The 18521-nt window shown below is 44.3% G+C and overlaps 1 protein-coding gene across 8 annotated transcripts in view; it reads right to left on the bottom strand.

Annotated features, from left to right (window-relative positions):
- The window catches only part of RASAL2 (RAS protein activator like 2), a 1332618-nt gene that overhangs the window by 326178 nt on the left and 987919 nt on the right, over positions 1 to 18521 (bottom strand). Inside the window, exon 1 of one of the 8 annotated variants that reach the window (XM_069641165.1) lies at positions 3002 to 3352. The exons of the other annotated variants lie outside the window; for them this stretch is intronic. Within the exon in view, the coding sequence (XP_069497266.1) occupies positions 3002 to 3045 (44 nt within the window). The 5' untranslated portion in view covers positions 3046 to 3352. Of the gene's footprint in view, positions 1 to 3001; positions 3353 to 18521 lie in introns of those variants that run through there. 8 annotated transcript variants of the gene reach the window in all.

Here is an 18521-nt window from a genome sequence, read left to right as displayed (position 1 = left end):
CTCTGGTCTGACAACCTGGCAGTGGTCCAGATCATAAATCAAGGCTCAGCCAGCAACCCACGAGTGTTGAGGTTACTAAGGGAGCTCAACAAGAGCATGTTGAAGCACAACATCGAGGTGCGAACAAGGCACATACCTGGGGTCAAAAACACGGCCGCTGATGCTCTCTCTCGTTTGCAGTGGGGAAGATTCAGAGGGAGTTGTCCCGGAGCAGACAAGGAGATTACCCCGTTCAGGACACAGTGGTGGGACATGATTGGGGCGATCTGAGTTCCCTGGTGCAATAAGCCCTGGCACCGAGCACGGCAAGTAGATACAAAGCATGCTGGGAACAGTTCCTGGTGTTCCAAAAAGAGGTGTTGGTTGACGGGCAGAAGGAACTGCCGGTAAGAGCCTTTGTGGGCTGGGGTTGGCACGAGGGGAAAACCAGGTCTTGGATGGCTTATCACCTGGCTGCTATTGCCCATTATTTTAAACTGGAAGGTAAAGGTGACCCACCAAAGAACACTACATTATGATGGCCATGAAGGGCTGGGCCAAGCAGGGCGGGTCGAAGACAGATGAGAGAAGGCCCATAGACATAGTCAAGCTGCACAAACTAGTAGGATGCCTAGATGAAGTTTGACGTGATGGATTTGAAGTAGCATTGTTTACGGCGGCTTTTACATTAGCTTTCTTTGGGGCATTCAGGGTGAGCAAATTGGTACCTGAGAACAAAGGGGCTAAAGGGACGGGCTTTTTACAGGTGGGTGATGTACACTGCTCGGATGGGCAGTTGACCCTGTGGTTAAGAAGATCAAAGACAGATCAGGAGGGGAAAGGGCGCACGGTGACAGACCAACCTGTCGCGGGGAGCGCAGTCTGTCCAGTCAGGGCTGTGTCAGGCTTCCTCAGGCGGAGACCGCCCTCCGGGGGAGAGGGGGGCTCCACTGCTCATTCACCGGGATAGGTCCGCACTTAGCCGCTTCCAGTTTAGAAGGGTTATGGAATTGGCATTAGAGCGAATTGGGGAGACAGGGGGAGTGTTTGGGACGCATTCATTACGGATAGGGGCGGCCATGTCAGCCGCAGTCATGGGCCTAGGGGCAGGAGAAATCAAGCAGATTGGGAGATGGAAGTCGGGGTGTTTTAAGAGAAACATTAGACCAGGAAAACTGTAAGGGTGAACTAATGCCTTCTCATCCCATTAGCATCAGCACGGAGAAGAAAGCGAACGGTCTGGGTGATAGGACATTCATTTGTGGCGAAGGCAGGGGCAAGCTGGACTGCAGAACAAGAGGAGTTGACGGCTGGCGAATTCAGGATTGAATGGCACAGGGTGCCGGGAATGAAATGGGCGAAGCTGCAGGGGCAGCTGCGCAAACTGCTGGGGAAGCAGCTGAAGCCGGATATATTGGTTATACACCTCGGGGGAAATGATTTGACAAACCTGGGGAGGGGGGCTCTAATGCGGGAAATTATGTTCTCATTACAGGGACTGGCAGGACAACTGGGAGAAACGGAAATCATCTGGTCGGAAGTAATAATACCAAGACAAGAGTGGAGGGGCACAGACAATCACACGCCCGTGGAGAGATCCAGGCAAAAGCTGAATTGCGCAACGGCCAAATTCTGCAGGGGCAGAGGATTTGAGCAGATCAGACACGGCCTGATCAATTTAAAGTCATCAGAATATTATCTCAAAGACGGGGTGCACTTGTCACCGAAGGGAATTGATCTTTTTTACTGGAACCTATGCAACAAAATACTGGAAATGTTAAAGAAAGGGGGAAGCCACGGTGGGCGGAAACCCACCTGTGGCGTGGCAGTGTTTGGGCGACCAAACACAAGAGACAGACTCCGGATGAGCCAGGAGAAAGCCGGAAGGGTCTTCACTCTTCTCAGACCAGTGCCCCTGGGGAGCCTAAGCGGTAGGGGCGTCTGGGGGAACAACAAGGGCTCAACTTCCCCCAAGCAAACGGCACTCTCCCCGCCCAGGAATACCTGCATGGGCAGGCGAGGCTCAGGCGAAAGGGGTTGGGAGAGTTGGGCCGTTACTGGACTTTGCGAAAGAAAGGGGTAAGCAGTTGGTTGGACCTGGAGCAGTCGCTGCATCTTCAGAATTATTTCCACTAATGTGTGCAGTGTGGTTTTTATGATGTTGTGGAAAATAAATCTGCAGCCTTTTTATGTCAGAAAACAAAACAAGACTCATTCTACACATTTCTGGGGAGGGAACGTTGAATGAGCAGTGTATATGTATTGGGTCCAAATGGACGGATGCCCGGGTTATGCCTGTTACAAACGCATAATGTTTCTAGAGAATGTGGCATTCAGGGCAAAGTCGAGGGAACGTGCGGGTGGACGGTGTCTGCCCATTTTCTTCCAAGGTCACCGTACTCCCTTTGTGTTTTCAATTAACGAATACAAATTTAAAAAGCACGGCAGCCACTTGACCACAGAGAGCGGTGTGTGTCGGGGATTCGAACCCAGGTCGTATGGTTGAGAGACAAAAAACGTAATAACGAGAACGCAAGAATGTTTAAGCAAATGGTTCTATGGCATTCCTATTGACTCTTGCTGTACTCAATACGTGTTATCTACATTTTAAGGCCAAAGGTGTGCATTTTCTATTTAGCAAGCAATGTTTTAAGAAAACATGTTATATTGTCAAATTATTTGTAGCGTGCACATTCTTGAGTTGAAAGACACTCTAAGATTATAAATATGTAAATGTATTTCAATGTAGGTTCCCTGCATGCGACGCCACGTCTCACTGCATACGTCAGAGCCCCCTCACCCACTCCGGCCATTTTTTTGGGACTCGAGCCCTTGTGCCACTTGCTATGTGCAGACAGAGCCATTCCAGACAACCCCCTCCATGCGGCTCTGCTCCTTCAATAAGCCCCACACCCCCACAGCAGGAGCAACTACTACGTGTCAACAATGGGGAAGGTAACTGGGGCAGGGGGTCTGAATATGTCGATCTGGTTCACCTTTAGGGTCAGTGGAGAAGACCTACATGAAGCAGTTATAGAGCCACCTGACCGTGCACCCCCAGATCATTGCGCTGCATCATGTCCTCGTCAGCATAGTTCGCGCTTTGCCTGCTCCTCCTCCTGGGCAGCATTTCAGGCACCGTCAGCGAGTGTCTTCCCCGGTAGACTGGCCGTCGCGGCCTCAGTCCGTAGAACCCTGCGCCTCAATCAGGCAGTGGTCCCGGGTGCTGCAGGTGGACGGCCAGTCCCGTGCAGCGCATCTGTGGAATCCAGGCGGTGCCCTGACTCCACCGGCGCGCCTTCCCTCGCCTCGCAGCATACCGCCCCTCAGGTACCACAAACAAGGCCCCAGTGCGGACAACCCGCTCCTCGCCGGGCCCGTTGCTATGGAGATGCACTTATTAGGAGATTAAAGCTAGCTAGAAGGCTAAGGGGAGAAGAGCCCGGCAGAGGGAGCGCAAGGAGCATGCTCCGAAGGTGAAGCAGAGAGGTGACCTTTCCCGACAAGCTATCCTCTACGTATATGCTTTACCTCCCTGTAGACTAGAGCTTCAGCCGCAGGGCCAGGGGCTTTCAAGGTCTCCCTCCCCAAATCAACACTGCGCATGTGGACTCCTGCAAGTGATGCAAGTCTCCCCTGTAAAGATACCCGTGCAAAGGATCGGGCCAGACCTATTTTTTTCCCAGTTAGCGTGAACCTACATATGCCGGTGCCGGTGTAATGTCATTTTTTGCTATGTCAGAAAATCCTATCGGTAGCAAAGTCTGACAGCAATTGTAATCAGAAAATCCTACCGATAGCCCTGAATCTAAACAGGGAAAATATATTTGAAGCAATAGACTTAGCAACTCTAAAGTGGGGCTCATTTTCTAAACGTCAGAATGCATGCCGACGCGCCCGAATTAGGCGGGAGACTCCCGATTTTCCTGTGAAAAATATTGCTATTTTTCACTTTCTCCAGACTACAATAATTATCAATCCAATGCATTCCTATTTCTCGGACGAAAACTCCCTCCCATATGCTTCAGAACTTTACCAAGTAATGCGCAAAAGCAAGACGTTACACATGTACACCTTACTTTTACACAGCACGGCAATTTGCCACCATTTGGAGGCGGAGTTCAAAAGAGGTGCATGCTTTTGCACAGGGCAGTTTTTAGAAAATATTGCGCCAATGTGAAGAATATGTGAAGAAAAAGGCCATCCACGTTGCACCTCTACTGCTACCCCGCATGTGTCTCCAAAATAATTTTAACATTTCCATTCAAACGCCGCTTTATTCACTTGTTTTACAATTAATAGTACAACGTACACAATATTTTAAACGGGAATTCATTTTCTACCTCACGTTTATGTCCATTGTCTAAACGAAGGCACTCACCCAGATGATATAGATGATGCTGCTGTCAGATCTATTTTTCCAACAATTTTGCTCTCAATTGAAAATGTAGCAAGAGACAATATCTTTCACTGGTGGGCAGAGCGCCCAGAGGCCGTAGCAAATGCTGTGGCTTAAGAACTGGGGAAGGGTGTGCAAGAAAGGGAAAGAGATGGTGGTGAAAAAGAATGCAGTTCTTCACTATATTAAGTAAGGTTATGCTATAAAGAACCCAGTGAAAACAGAGTGGAAATGGGCCGGACCAAGATGGAGTTGTGCTCTGATACAAATTGCCTTGCCACAGTGCTGTTTTGTGTAGACCACAGGCCCCAAAACCCCCGATTTGAGGGAGCTATATGCCCATGACTTCTGCAAGTCTCCTGAATGCCGTGCAGCGAGCACAATATGCAACTTTACAATCTGCATTTGAAAGTTGTCTCTTTGGTAAACTAGTACAGCACAAACTCAAACAAGGAAACGGTCCAAAGCAGTATATATGTCTCATGCTTTGCACACGTTACGGTCATGGTGATTTATTCTGACAGATGAAGTGAACACTGTGCATTGCATGCTCAGAAAGAATGCACATTTGAATTACTATCAGAGATGTCTAATACATTGGTGGTCATTCTTTGTTCCTAAAATGCACTTTGTTTTTATGCAAAGCAGCCACCAGCATTTTATATTCGGGGTACCCACATTATTCGAGCCCATGCTCAGTCCAATCCACACCACTGGCAATTACTTCAAAGCGCTATAGGGGAAGACCAGATAAGTAGGTAGGCTATGAGGTGAAGCAGCACTCAAGTTGCCATATAATCTGTGCACCTAAACAAAGTGTAACAATACTTGCCAAATGGTGAGTGCATAAGTATTTAAAGGAAAAACCTGGTATATCGTAGAGTACCGTAGTAGAAGACAGCAATAGCTAGAAAGTGGCACGAGTACTTGTGCATGAGATGACAATAGCCACCAAATGGGGTGAATTCCTGGGCATATAATGTTAACTTCTGGAAAATAGTTACATGCCGGATGAATAGCTCAAGTTGCTGGCTTGGGGAATGGAACAATGCCATGTGATACGTTTGAAACCCTGGTGCCCAGGGCGTGTTTAGACTTTCTGCTGCGCTAGGCCCAAATAAGTGCATGCACCCGCGCCCCAACTTTACTCCAACTCGGCCAGACTGTGCACCTTCACCAGATTCTGCTCCTTCAAAAAACACTGTCTGCATTTTCCAAACTATGCCCTTTCACCCCCATTGTGTCTCCCTAACCTTACGAAGAAGTTTTTAAGATTGCAGGGATAAGAACTGTATTGCTTCATCTCTGTTAATTCAAGCATGTCATCTTCTATTGTATGCAAGTTGAAAAAGTGTTTTCAGATCTCTGCTGCCCAAGATCTGGAGAAGGCACTGTTTTCTACAGTGGACTGCACTACAGGTAATTGTTATGGATAATTGTCTACTTTCGGTTTGGTCTGAAAACAATCTTTTAGAGGAAGCGATAAGAACCTAAGCTGCCTGCCAACTGAACAAAAGTGAGAGAGGGTTGGACCGAGGAATTTTGGTTTCAATGCTAATATCTGGTTTCTCTCACATATCGCTCGCTCTCACTCTATGAGAAGCACATATACTGCTTTGTAATATTAATGCAACGTAACAAAATTTCTACATCTGGTCTTGTCAAATGGTAAAGTTTACATATGAAATAAATATATGCAAGTGGTACAGGCACATCTCATAAAAATGTTGAATACAAATAACTCAACCCCCTTCTCTTGGTTACAGCTCTGGTGTTAGCAGGAGGCAAAATGGAAATAAGGCAAGTTACCTGCTGCAGCCAATGTACCTCCAATCATTTCGGCTGGAATGCCATTAAAATATGGCAAAATCACAAGAGAAGTTTATTAACTCTGCCTGAGCATAAACACCTTAGTAGAGTAAAGACAGTTGGAGAAGGTTCTTGGAATCTTTGGCTGTGCATTCTCACCGTGGAGTAATGGATAAGGGCGGCCCTGAACATTCATGTGTGGGAAACAACAGCATTCCTCGTAGCTGCACAATGCAAACACCTTTTATAACAAATGAAGTAGTACATGCTGTTTACATCATTGCTGTTGGTGCAATTGTTTAAAATGCCCAACACTCGAACAGTAAAATTGTGCAACACATCGGGTGTTCCAGCACTATAATACCTTTGTGGTGTTGTTAAGGCTATGGGTCTTGCCAGCTTGGGTTTAAGGTAATTTAACATGTTTATTTTATTTATTTTGACATTTATAAAATGAATGTAAAGATTACTTATAAAATTCATAGTTATGCACTGTGTGACATACATTGCAGTTGGTTCTCCTGGTAGTACTGAGCATGCAGCAGAATGTCATCAAAGACATGATAAACCGGTCAGGGATGCCATTTGCCTGCTTAGCACTGAGCAGCTTCTGTAAAGATGACTGAATAGATGTCTGAAACAATGTGTGTACCTTTGGCACACAGTTTGTTCTCACCCTTCTCTGGCTTTCGGTATCCTTTCACAGGTTTCTTGATGCGCTTGCGCATTCAGATTAAATCTTCACCATTTTAACTTCTCTACGATCAATGTCATGCTTACACCTTTTGGGCAGCTGCAGACCTCTGAAATGTGGGCCTGGGGAGGGAAATTCGTGCTCGTTTGTGAACATCATTTTAGTGCCACCTGTGGGAACTCTGTGCTTGACTTATGCATAGGCAAGTATTCAATATTTTTTTATTCAAAAGTTTATTTATTCAACCACAATCATTGTTCCATGACATTGACGGCACAGATGCTCCAATAAATGTTTCGCATACAGTTTTCAGTAGACGCTTTAACATAGTTTCCCTTCGGGTCGCAGATTGAGCATTTATATGATTCAGTCCAACATTCATTATAAAATTAAAAGAAAACCTTTCATGCCCCCCTTCCCTTCCCACCCTAAACCCAGTTGGTATGGTTCAATTTCCATGTCGTTCAATGAGTTCAATGTGTCCTTTCTTTAGGCATAGCTCACAGGTTTGGGTCTTCTCTGGTCGACTATTTGGTGTCCCTCAGTTTTGTAGTGCTCTCATTATTGCCAGTCTATAATACGGTCCGTCCCTTTCCCTAACAAACTCGAGAAAGGGGTCCCATACTGCCTGTTATTTCTGATGTCTGCCCTCCTTCAGGGCCCCTACTTTCTCCATGGCCATTACGTTACACATTTTTATCCACCAGCATGCTATTATGGGACCATCTGGATTTTTCCACCCCTGGGCCAGGGTCATCGTTGCCGCCATTAAGAAGTGGGTGAAGAGGTTTGCATTGTTACTGGTTGTGCGTAAACACCCTCAACTTCTGTTCCCAATTGTATTACCTTTGGTGTGAGTGGCAGCTGTTTCCCTGTGATCTCTTTTATGTGCCCAAGAACCTCCTTCCACTACATCGTGGCCTTCAGGCAGGACCACCACATTTGATACAGATCTCCTGTGCCTCCGCATTGTCTCCAAAATGTGGGCGGGTAGCAGGGGTTCATTTTGTACAGCCTATGGGGGGGTCAGGTACTACCTGAAACATTTTATCTGCTGTTTCCTTAATGGCAGTGCAATTGAACGTCTTGTGTGCCCTCCTCCAGATTTGGCCCCATTCCTCCTCTGTGATGGGTGCGGCCAGGTCCCTTGCCCAGTTGTCCTTAAATGAAAGAATGTCCTCCCATTGTGCCTTGTCTAACAGCCTGTACAACCTCGATATTGCATTGTCATATTACCCTCCTGCAGAGTCAGCACCATCCTCATCGGGGTCCAAGTGGCCGCCTTCCTAACTTCCCTCTGTGTTATCCAGTGCCTAATCTGTATTTATGTATATCTTTCTTTTTCCCCTATGTCAAATTTATGCTTGCATTCCTCAAATAGTAGCAGGTTTTCTCCCTGGAAAAATTCTTAAGAGAATTGTTTGTGCCTGTCCCCAGTTATCCCAGAACTGGGTTTTCTGGTCCGGGGTAAAGTCCCGATTATGTGCCATTGGGGTGAAGGGTCCTAGACCCGGTGTAATGCTGCGCCTCCCGAGTGCTCTATCCCATCCCTTCAGCAACACTTTGGTGGCTTCCAGCAGGTGTCCCCTCTGCTCCTCTGGCTCTTGCTCGCAACGCATGTAGCGTTACCAGATGGATTGTAGTCTCCACTTGTTCGCTTCCCCTCCACCCATTTATTGTGTCCTCCTTCATCCTTTTCAACATAGGTGCTATTTGTGCGGCCAAGATGTACCTCTCGATATCAGGAACCCCAAGTCCTCCTAAGATTGGTGGCCTCGTCAAAACATTCTCTTGTATTGTAGGTTTTTTCCGGTGCCACACGAAAGATGTTCGCTCCTTCTGTAGCGCTTTACCTATCTTGGGGGGGGGGGGGATATCTACTGGAATCAAACCTACCACATATAGCAATCGGGGTAGCAGAGTCATTTTAAGTGCGGCAATGCGTGCAAACCAGGATAGTTCTTGGGCGTCCCATTTGTGTAGATCTTCCCTCAATTGTTTCCATAGGGCTGCTATATTTGCTCCATACAGGCTTTTGTAATCCTTGGTTAATTGAATCCCCAGATATTCTATTGCCTCTCTTTCCCAAATCAGAGGGTGTAGTGCCCTTAGTGCATCAATCTCCCTCTCTTCTTCCGTGATATTCAGGGCCTTAGATTTAGGGAAGTTTATGGTGAACCCTGAGATCCTAGCAAACTCTTGTAACCTATCCAGTGCTTTCGATAATGTGCTTATAGAGTTAAGGAAGAACATAATGTCGTTGGCATATAATGCTATCTTGTGCGTTATCCTTCCACAGGTCACACCAAACACCTCCTGGTCCTGCCTTATTATTTCCACGATAGGTTCCATCACCATGGTGAATATTAGGGGTGATAGAGGACATCCCTGGCGTGTTCCTCTCCGTATTTTTATTTGGGTCGTGGCTTTCCCATTAACCATGAAGGGCGTGTTCGGGAGTCGAAAGTTCGCTCGGACCATCCTAATGAAATTGGGGTCGCAGCCGAATTTCTTCAAGACCAGCTTCAAGTATGTCCAGTCTAGGCTGTCGAAGGCCTGCCGTGCATCTAATGCAGCTATAAAACATTTCTGTCCTGTCCTGCTTCCCAGGTCTATCATAACCACTGCCCTACTGATGTTGTCTTGCGTATGCCTCCCTATCATAAAGCCTGCTTGGTCTGCATTAATTATTTTGGGTAATACTTTCGACAGCCTTATTGCGAGGACTTTAGCGTACAATTTGGCATCAGTATTGAGCAGCGATATCGGCCGGTAGCTAGTGCAGTCTGTAGGGTCCTTGCCTGGTTTAAGTATTAGGATCGTGATCGAGGTTCTCATGTCGGGTATAACCGTACGACTGTCTCTAACATGATTAAGCAGTTTGTTAGTGGGCCTAGTAGATGATTACGGAATGTTTTGTGATATCCGTTCCCTAGCTTATCTGGTCCTGAGGTCTTGTTAGGCAGACCTTCCAGGATTTTGCGGCATGAAATGGCAAATTTTGCAGCACAAACCTTTGTTTATTGCGGCATTTTTGCGGGACATTTTGTATTAACTGGAGGGTGTAAGATTGCCACATTGCAGGAAATAGGCAGTGTGCAAGGCTACAAGAGAGCCAGGGCATCATTATTATGTATCTTTTGGATTAATTTAATAGGAAGAGTCCCAGATGTCTCTGGCTAGGCAGAACAGTGTTTGATTTGGCTACATTTCTGGTTTAATGTTCATGCCTATTTAATAGTATTAACTAAATTGATCATTATCAATTGTAATGCAGAAAATATTTCCCCTTCTATGTTCTCCAAACACCCACACACCTCTCTCACCAACACACATCTCACCAACTCTCCATCACAACTTACATTCCTTAACCTCTCACTCTGTCATACAAATACTCATGTGCTATGTCACACTGTCAAGTCACAATTTGCACTGCCCAGCCCCTGCCACACTTCAAATCATACTCCCAACTCACACCTTACACTCTACAATTCCTCCCGCAATATACAGCCCTTCATTCTTTTGTGCTGCTTCTGCATCTTGCATCCATGCTCCCATTCTATCGCACTCTTCCCTCATCCTTTTTCCCAATCTGCAGCTCACTGCCTCTTTCTGGCCAACCGCTTCCTCTCTGCTTTCTGGCTCACTGACCACACGCTCCCTCTACTTTCTGTACCTCTGCTTGCTCTCAGATTTCTCGCCCACCGCATCACTGCTTCCTCTGCTCTCTTGTGCAGCGCCTCATCCTCTGACCCACTGCTCTCCCTCTGCTTTCTTGCCTATCACTTCACATCTCACCCATCACTCCCCCTCTCTCATAGCGTAACCATTTTTTTAAAACATTTTTAAATGTAGATTTTGACCCAGTTCTTCAAATAATGGGGCATTTAAAAAAAGAACGGAGGATATGCTATTTTTAGACAACCCATTTTTGGAAATGAGCAGGTCACCTTAATCTCAAAGGTGACCGGTGCATTTCCACAGGCTTGAGCTGTAGCTCAAATTGTGCGCTGGCCAGCTGCCTCGAATGGTTTTCTGGGTTGTTTGACCGAAGTGTAATTATTTGCGGCGGAATTGACTGTAGTCAATTTCGCTGGGAATTGATTTGCACTTCAGCCAAACAACCCAAAATGTACCTTTCACCACCACCCCACCCCTTCCCCTACTTAACTGCTTAACTGCTTGGTCGCTGCCGCTTCCACTGCAACCCTGCGGTGCCAGATCCGTCCCTCTAACGCGAGTCAGATCCGACTCCGCAGGGTCCCTTTTTCGTTATTTTCTTTTTTTTCTGTCCCCGCCTCCAATTTTGAAGAAAAAGGGGAAAACACTTCTGCAACCACCCTAGACCAAAAATAATGAACAGGGGGAGTGGGTGACATCCCCGCAACACATGTTCAGTATTTATAAAAATCGATCGAATAGTACTGGACGAAAAAGGTAAAATTGAAACATTCGATAGTTTTTTGTCATCAAAATGGGCAGTACTTTTAATAGAATCGCTCTCCCGACAGTGTTCTGCAGGCTCCCAGTGCCTTTCACAGGGACAGGCTCTCCAGGTGCCTGCCGCTGTAAAATGCGACCCAAAAAATGCATTTTTATCCTGTTTGAGGAACAGAAATGCAAGCGACACAGCAGCGGTTCATACCTTAAAAGAAATGCATGACAGGTTCAGGAAAGACCCTGTCATGCAGTGGCAGCCCCACATCCCGTGCGCGTAGGGTTGCCTACAGTTTCTGTACATTTAAAAGTGCATCTTGCTTGGAAATGAGGGATGTGCTTTTAAATTGACAGAAACGCCACTGTATTTGATCAAGGAGGTGAAAAAGGCCATCTGAATGCGCGCGCATGTAAAATGTGCCCATTCATGTGTCCCTTGTGGATATGGCTGCACTTTTTTGGGGCGCAAGTGATGAGATGTGTTAGCGCATTTCATTTCTTGTGTAAAAAAAAAGTTGAGAACCTGGCACCCTGAGTATTTTTTTTTTTTTTAAACATGCTGTTTTTGCATAAAACGGCCGTTTTTGCGGCATTTTGCGCAAAACAGCCGTTTTCGCAGCATTTTGCGGGATCGCAAAATCGCTATAAGCTGGAGGGTCTGGTTAGGGGGTAAACCTTTTATGGTATCACTTATTTCTTGTGCCGTTATGGGGGCCTGCAAAGCCTTGTTGTCCTTCTCAGTGACTTGGGGAAGGGTGAATTTTGTCATGGAACCTATTTGTGCGTGTGGGTGGAGGTTTTCTTGTTTCAGAAGGCCATGATGAAATCTCTCCATTATATTCAGTTTCCCCTGCCCTGAAGTGCATGGTTCCCGTTTTTCATTTTTAAGCTGTACAATGTAATTTTGTGATCTTTGTTTACGTAGTTTGGCTGCTAGGAATTTATTAGCCTTCCCTCCCTGAACTTAGTATGTCTGTTAGGTGTACAGTAAAGATTGTGCCGTGCAGTCTGCCACATGTGTTTCTAGTTGGGCCTGCGCTTTCCGGATTGTTCTCAGCGATTTTTGAGTTTGCCTAGTTTTATGTTGTGTTTCGGCTTCCAGTAGCGTTAGCTCAAGTTTCTTCTTAATGAGCCCTCTTTCCCGCATGTATGCTGTGGCTTGCAATATGAATTCCCCCCCGTACTACCGATTCCCTGCATCCCAGTTTACTCCACAGACTGTTTCCTCGTTGACATTTTCGTGATAGTAGTTATGCAATACTTTCTCCATGTGTGCCCTAAAAATATATCTTCTCTCAGTTTATCCAATTGTATGCTATAACTGTTACATCCACCAGCCTGCTATGTCGCAGAGCGCCTAGTGGAGTATTGTTCACTAGTTCCTGAGGGGTTCTCCCTTTCCTGCTATGCTTTCAGCGTTCTCACCACTCTGTTCGGCGTCAGCGCAGTGTCACAACAATGCGATACAGTTGTTGGCATCTAATCCGGGCTTCCCCTTATCTGCGGTCCTTCTTCCCTGCGTGTTATATTGTCCCAGCTTGCCTCTGCAGCGTTATGTTTTGTTGGGCCGGTGCACTTTGAAGCCTCCTCTGCACTCTCTCTCCCCGGCGTGTTACTGCTGTATCCTTGCTCCCACACCCAGAGTGTTGCTGCCGTATCTTTTCTCCTTCTCCCGTATCCCCTCTCTCCTCACCCCGCTTCGTTCCAGCTTACCATGTATGGGGGTGTGTCGCAGTTTCCACTGCAACGGTTGCAAAATGAGGCTGGTCTTGCTGGTCCGGTTCCCTGCTCTGCAGTCTTTGGCTTCCCACTGCCTGCCGCTTTGCACGGGCTGCCCATGCCATCCTCACTGCGGGGCAGCTACCGTCCTGTTGTGGTTCTCCACCTTCGTGGTGGAGCTGCTGTAATTGCAACTTGTCCGGAACTAGTATGAAGTCCATGGTACTCCGGACTTCCTATTTCAGCATTGTTCAGCGGCAGGTCGCTGCTGCTCCCGACCAGCTAGTATCTTCCTGGGTTTGTAGGCGTACCCGTTTCGTCGCTCCCTCTCCATGGGTCTGAATTTAGGACTGCCGCCGCAAGGCGAGTTCCGTGGCATTTTCTGTATTGCGGTGCAGTTCGCCTCCTTCGTGGGCCCTGGGGGAGAAGAGGGAAGAGTTGTTTCTCTGTTTTTCCAGCGATTTTGTCACCTTTCAATATACCGCCCAGACGGAGCTTAGGCATGTACACCCTCACGGGACGGCAGCCATCTTGGAATACAGCATGCATTAAACATTATTGATGCATCATTTTTAACCTTTACTTTTCTGAAGGGAAAACCCATATTTGTGCAATGGTTTAAAAAATGCACGTTGTGTATTTGAATATAAAAGTGATTGCTTAACACCCTGCATGTGTGTGTTGATCAGAAATAACTCCAAAGACACTGAAGTGGCACCAATAAAACCAATGAGGTTTTGGCTGTTGTGCATATTAATGAGCATTTTTGGAAGACAAATTGACCAAAGAGCTTTATATCTGTCATATATGTCTGTGAGAGTTGTACGACTGAATCCTAAATATCTAAAGCACACTGGGTTTGGTAAGCGTTTCCTTTTTTATTTAAGGCTTTATCTGTCAGAGTGCAATGACTGCTAACAGCTCATAATTGCATTGTTGTGGATCCGCCAGACTGAGAGAAAAATAATCAAACATCAGTGGGTAATAATAACTCGGATTAAAACAGAGTTTAGAAGTGGTCAATCTACATGAAGCAAAGCCACAGGGCTAGCACCAGTAGTTTGCTCTACCACTCCAGAAGGCTGTAAAACACCAGAGGACGTGCCCCATCACCTTCGAAACTTAGCAAGAACCCAAAGAACCACTGCTGACCAAGCGACCCTCAGGGACCTAATCAACAAGCCAGTGTGCCTGGGAGCAAGGACATTTTCTTTCCTCTTAGCAGACCCATCAGTGATGTAGAAAGAGCCTGATGAAAGATTTCCTTCAATGGATGCAGCTGGTCCCAAAGCACCAGTGGAGAGATTTCATAACAGAAAAAGTAAAGCACCCAGTTGTAGCCATGCCAAAGATACTGAAAGCAATAAAAAGCGGGTCAGACGCTGAAAAAAAGCACTGCATGACAGGCACCACTAGGAGAGGTCCAAATAAAAAAAAAAAAAAAAAAAGGAAGTATGGATAACCCACAGCTGCCGTGCTGAGCTTCAGACCCATCCCCCTAAGAAAAGGTCTGATGGTTTGAGTGGGGTGCACACGTTACAGTGGTCCCGAGTGGAGGCTTGGCTGCAGTTGTACATGAACATTATGATGTGTTCTTCTAATTATTTGCCACTCCACGCCATGGCCCCAATCCTTTTCACAGGCATGACAGCCCATAAGTACAGAGGAAAGGGGACGGGTGTAAGAATATTAAAGTGCATTGGTGAGGTTGAGATTATACTTTTTGATATTGCACATCTATGGACCAAATTACAATGCATGTAAAATAATTCTAATGAATCATTTACGGGTAGGTTTGTGAATTTAATTTACGAGCCAAAATGAATCTTATCTCAGAGTCCAATTGTGTGGCATTGAATTCCATGTTGGACTACTTCAATGCTCTCTTTAGGGGTCTACCTGCCTCTTTTTGTGTCCCTCACAAGAGCACAGAAAGTGGCAGTACATCTCATCTGTGGGCTCTGAAAATACAATCACAATTCAAAAGCCAGAACTGCTTTCCACTGGCACAAGATTAGGTCTACAATTGTCTTCATAGGTTAGCACCCTTGTATTTTATGAAAAAGTCACCATTTACATCCCTGTGCATTCCCTGAGAAGCACCCCTCAACATCTTGTAAATTGTAAAATCTCCCAAGTTTTCATTTGACGCACAGGCAGCAGCAATCTGGAACAAGCTACCAACTGCAATTAGATCAGTCACCACTATGGCTTCTTTCAGAGCACAACTCATTACTACTTATACTCCTAGGCAGTGCAGTGGAAAATTCCTGCAGACCTCGGGGTTAGGCGTTCAGTAACAATTTTTAATCAATCAAGGATAAACTAAAGAAAATAATGAACATAAAGAGCATCAACAGAGCACTTGATGCAATAAAACCTTCAAGAGGACCTGGAACAAATGGACTTGCCCCATATGCTTAAAGGTGCACATGTATGGTTATGATAATTATGTTTATATAGCTCTTCATGCCAGATTTCTCCCGCGTCTTAGCTCTCTAAAAGCAGTTATCATTGCCCCATTTTAAGGTACTCAATTTATCGGTATCACTACATATTACCACCACCAAAAATATTGATGTATATTAAGGTCGTCTGGAACAGCCATAGGTGATATTTTTATGGGGGATAATTTTGGGCGTTTTTGGGAGCAGGGGCTGCAGGGGTGTCCCCCGCTCCTTTAAAAATAATGCAGGGGTTGCGGGGGTGTCCCATGCAGGTTCCATGCATTAATATTGCTGCAAAAATATTGCAATATTTTTGTATGGTGATATATTTGCGGGGATATTAACACATGGAACCAATTTATGAACCTCGAAAGAATATAACTGATGTTATCACCCTATGTTACATACTCAATTTATCAACCTTGAGAGGTTGAAATGCTAAGTCATCCTGAGCTAGGCACCCAGACAGCTCAGGCTAGACCATACATAAGGTACTGTACAGCCTCACACGTGCATGTGTCACCATTATATGACAAACAGTTACAAATGCCACAGTAATGCCAACCAATGACAGTTAATTCTTCAAATGCATCGCACTGTCAATGTTGCCTTCAAATGCATGGTACTAACAAGCATGTTCTAGAAATGTCTTTGTGAAGTTGTCTGACCTGCAAACATTGTTTATTTAATGTTTTTATTCCACCACATTGTTGGCCAGTGTTACTGGCTCAACGCCCTTTATATTTTGTCAGTTTTTTTTCACAATTATCCCTTGTGGGGGGAACTCCCAAACCTCCATGCAAATTTAAATGTGCAGGCTTTTAGGTATTAGTAATGTTACTTGCCATTGTGATTTAAGTGCCCCACTTGGAACAAGTGGCAAGCAAAAATCTCTGGGTGGAAGTGCCAAACACCTCACGATTTGGTATTTAAATCATTTCATTTATAATTAATATTATGTATTAGTTGGGGCACATTAACGTAGCATTTAGTAAAAGGTAAATTTCAGTAACTTCTAATGTAGTTGGATATGCTTTTTAAATGAATATACAATATATACTACTTTTCACAAGCGTGGGTTAAAACACTTCCTATTTTAACACACTATTGTCATAACAGATGTTTTTTACTATTTTCCGTATATAAACAATTATTTTTATTTTTGTATTTTATTAGTGCATTTGGTAGAACATTGTCGACCTTTCACACTGCATATTATTCATAATACAATAACACATTAAAACAAATTATTCACTTTTCAAAACTAATTATTAACTTTTCAAGACACTTAAATTATTCAATCATTCAGTTACTTCATCAGACCTGATAAAACTATTAAAAGGAGAAAAGCATTCAATTCATCCCTTCATTACAAGGCATTTACTTAAAATTGTTAGCTACAAGTCTAAAATATAATTTATTTAGTTAATTCATTCAATTAAAATATGAATCTTAGTCAATGCCCTTTGCCAAATATGATAAGCAGCCGAAACTATCACCAGAGATTCTGCTGCCAAAATCATAGCCCAAAATTGGTCTGTTGTCACTAGCCTAAACTTCATCATGTTTGTATATTCCTCTTCCAGTACTCCAGAGTTGGTAAGAATATGCCTTTTGAGTCTCAACATGGATCACACACAGTCTACACCACCAGCATTCCCTTAGTATTCTCAGCCATGGTTCTGTGTTTTCAAATGCTGGGAGGAACTTTAGTCGCATAGCATAAACCTGGTCAGAGCAGTGGTACTTAATTTAATTAGGTAGCTCCTCTGGGAGTCGACAGTAAAGTCCTGCTGAGAATATTCTGCATATAAACAATTATGATCTGAACCACAGAGAAAATGAATTCCATAGGATACATCTAACCCCAGGATTACATTGATTACTGCTAATCTAAGCAAACAGATTTCTGGTCTACAAATGTTTCACACAGACACATTAAATGTATGCCTAACATGTGGACTTCTTCAGGGCCTGATCCAATGAAACGACTTAGTTCTTATAAACATTAACATAATATTTTATTGTAGATTATACATTCTTTATGCTCAATTAACTGGCTGACTTGAAAGGGTCCATGTAAAGAAATTATTTCTGGAGAAGGTGGAAGCTTGTCTCTTTTTCCTAGCTTTTGACAACCTTTTTGTACGGTTACATTTCAACTTTGTTACCAGAAATAATTCCCTAAAACTATTGTACTTTTTATTAAGTTAATTAGATATTGCTTTTCTTGTTTTTACCAATCTACGTTAAAATACAATTTACGCAGATCATCCCCCGGGAAAGTTTTCTCAGGAGGGTGTCGTTCGCTGTAGACCAAAACAAGGAGTTACCAGGAAGTTGCACATTTCCAAACATTGACGGAGATTAGAGGCGGCCATGGTTTTTTTAAGTAGTGCTGCCATGAGTGTGCCAAGAAATTAATTTTGAAATACAAACAATAGGGGTACCCCTAATGCTAATGTGGATAAGGGGGTACAAAGTACTATTTAACAAACGAAGAAGAAATCCACATTTAGAACAATATTAATTTCATTGCCATTGATTTATAAAAAATGATGTGCTTGAGGAGAAGGGCTTGGATCAGTGCCCAAAGGGTCACTAAGAGAAACAACAAGTTGAAAGTACACTCTGATGGAGTTAAAGTTTTAATATATTTAAATTTAGGAAAAGAAAACATCTAAAAACAACCAAAAACATATGACATAGTTCAAAATCATACAACAAATTTTGTTGAAGGTATATACAGATAAAAGATACATGTATATTTACAAAACTAAAATCTTGGAACAAATCACAGGTGAAAGAAAATAGTTGAATTAAAGTAATCAAAGCAATCATCTAACAAGATTAACTAATTTTCAAAAAATGGAACAATTCCTACTGTGAAAACAAAAAGTCAGGGTATTGTTACGTATTAATCCTACTAGGCTGTAGCCATTTATTCAAGACTGTAGACCTGCGTAGTATTTGGCCAAATCTTTAAATTCATCAAATGCCAACGTGTGAAGATTGTAAATCTTTTGGAAAAAGTGGC

The sequence above is a fragment of the Ambystoma mexicanum genome, chromosome 1q (assembly GCF_040938575.1).
Source record: "Ambystoma mexicanum isolate Mex_15411 chromosome 1q, UKY_AmexF1_1, whole genome shotgun sequence".
NCBI lineage: Eukaryota > Metazoa > Chordata > Amphibia > Caudata > Ambystomatidae > Ambystoma > Ambystoma mexicanum.
Note: the sequence above shows the minus strand (reverse complement) of the source record. Positions and strands in the feature narration are given on the sequence as shown.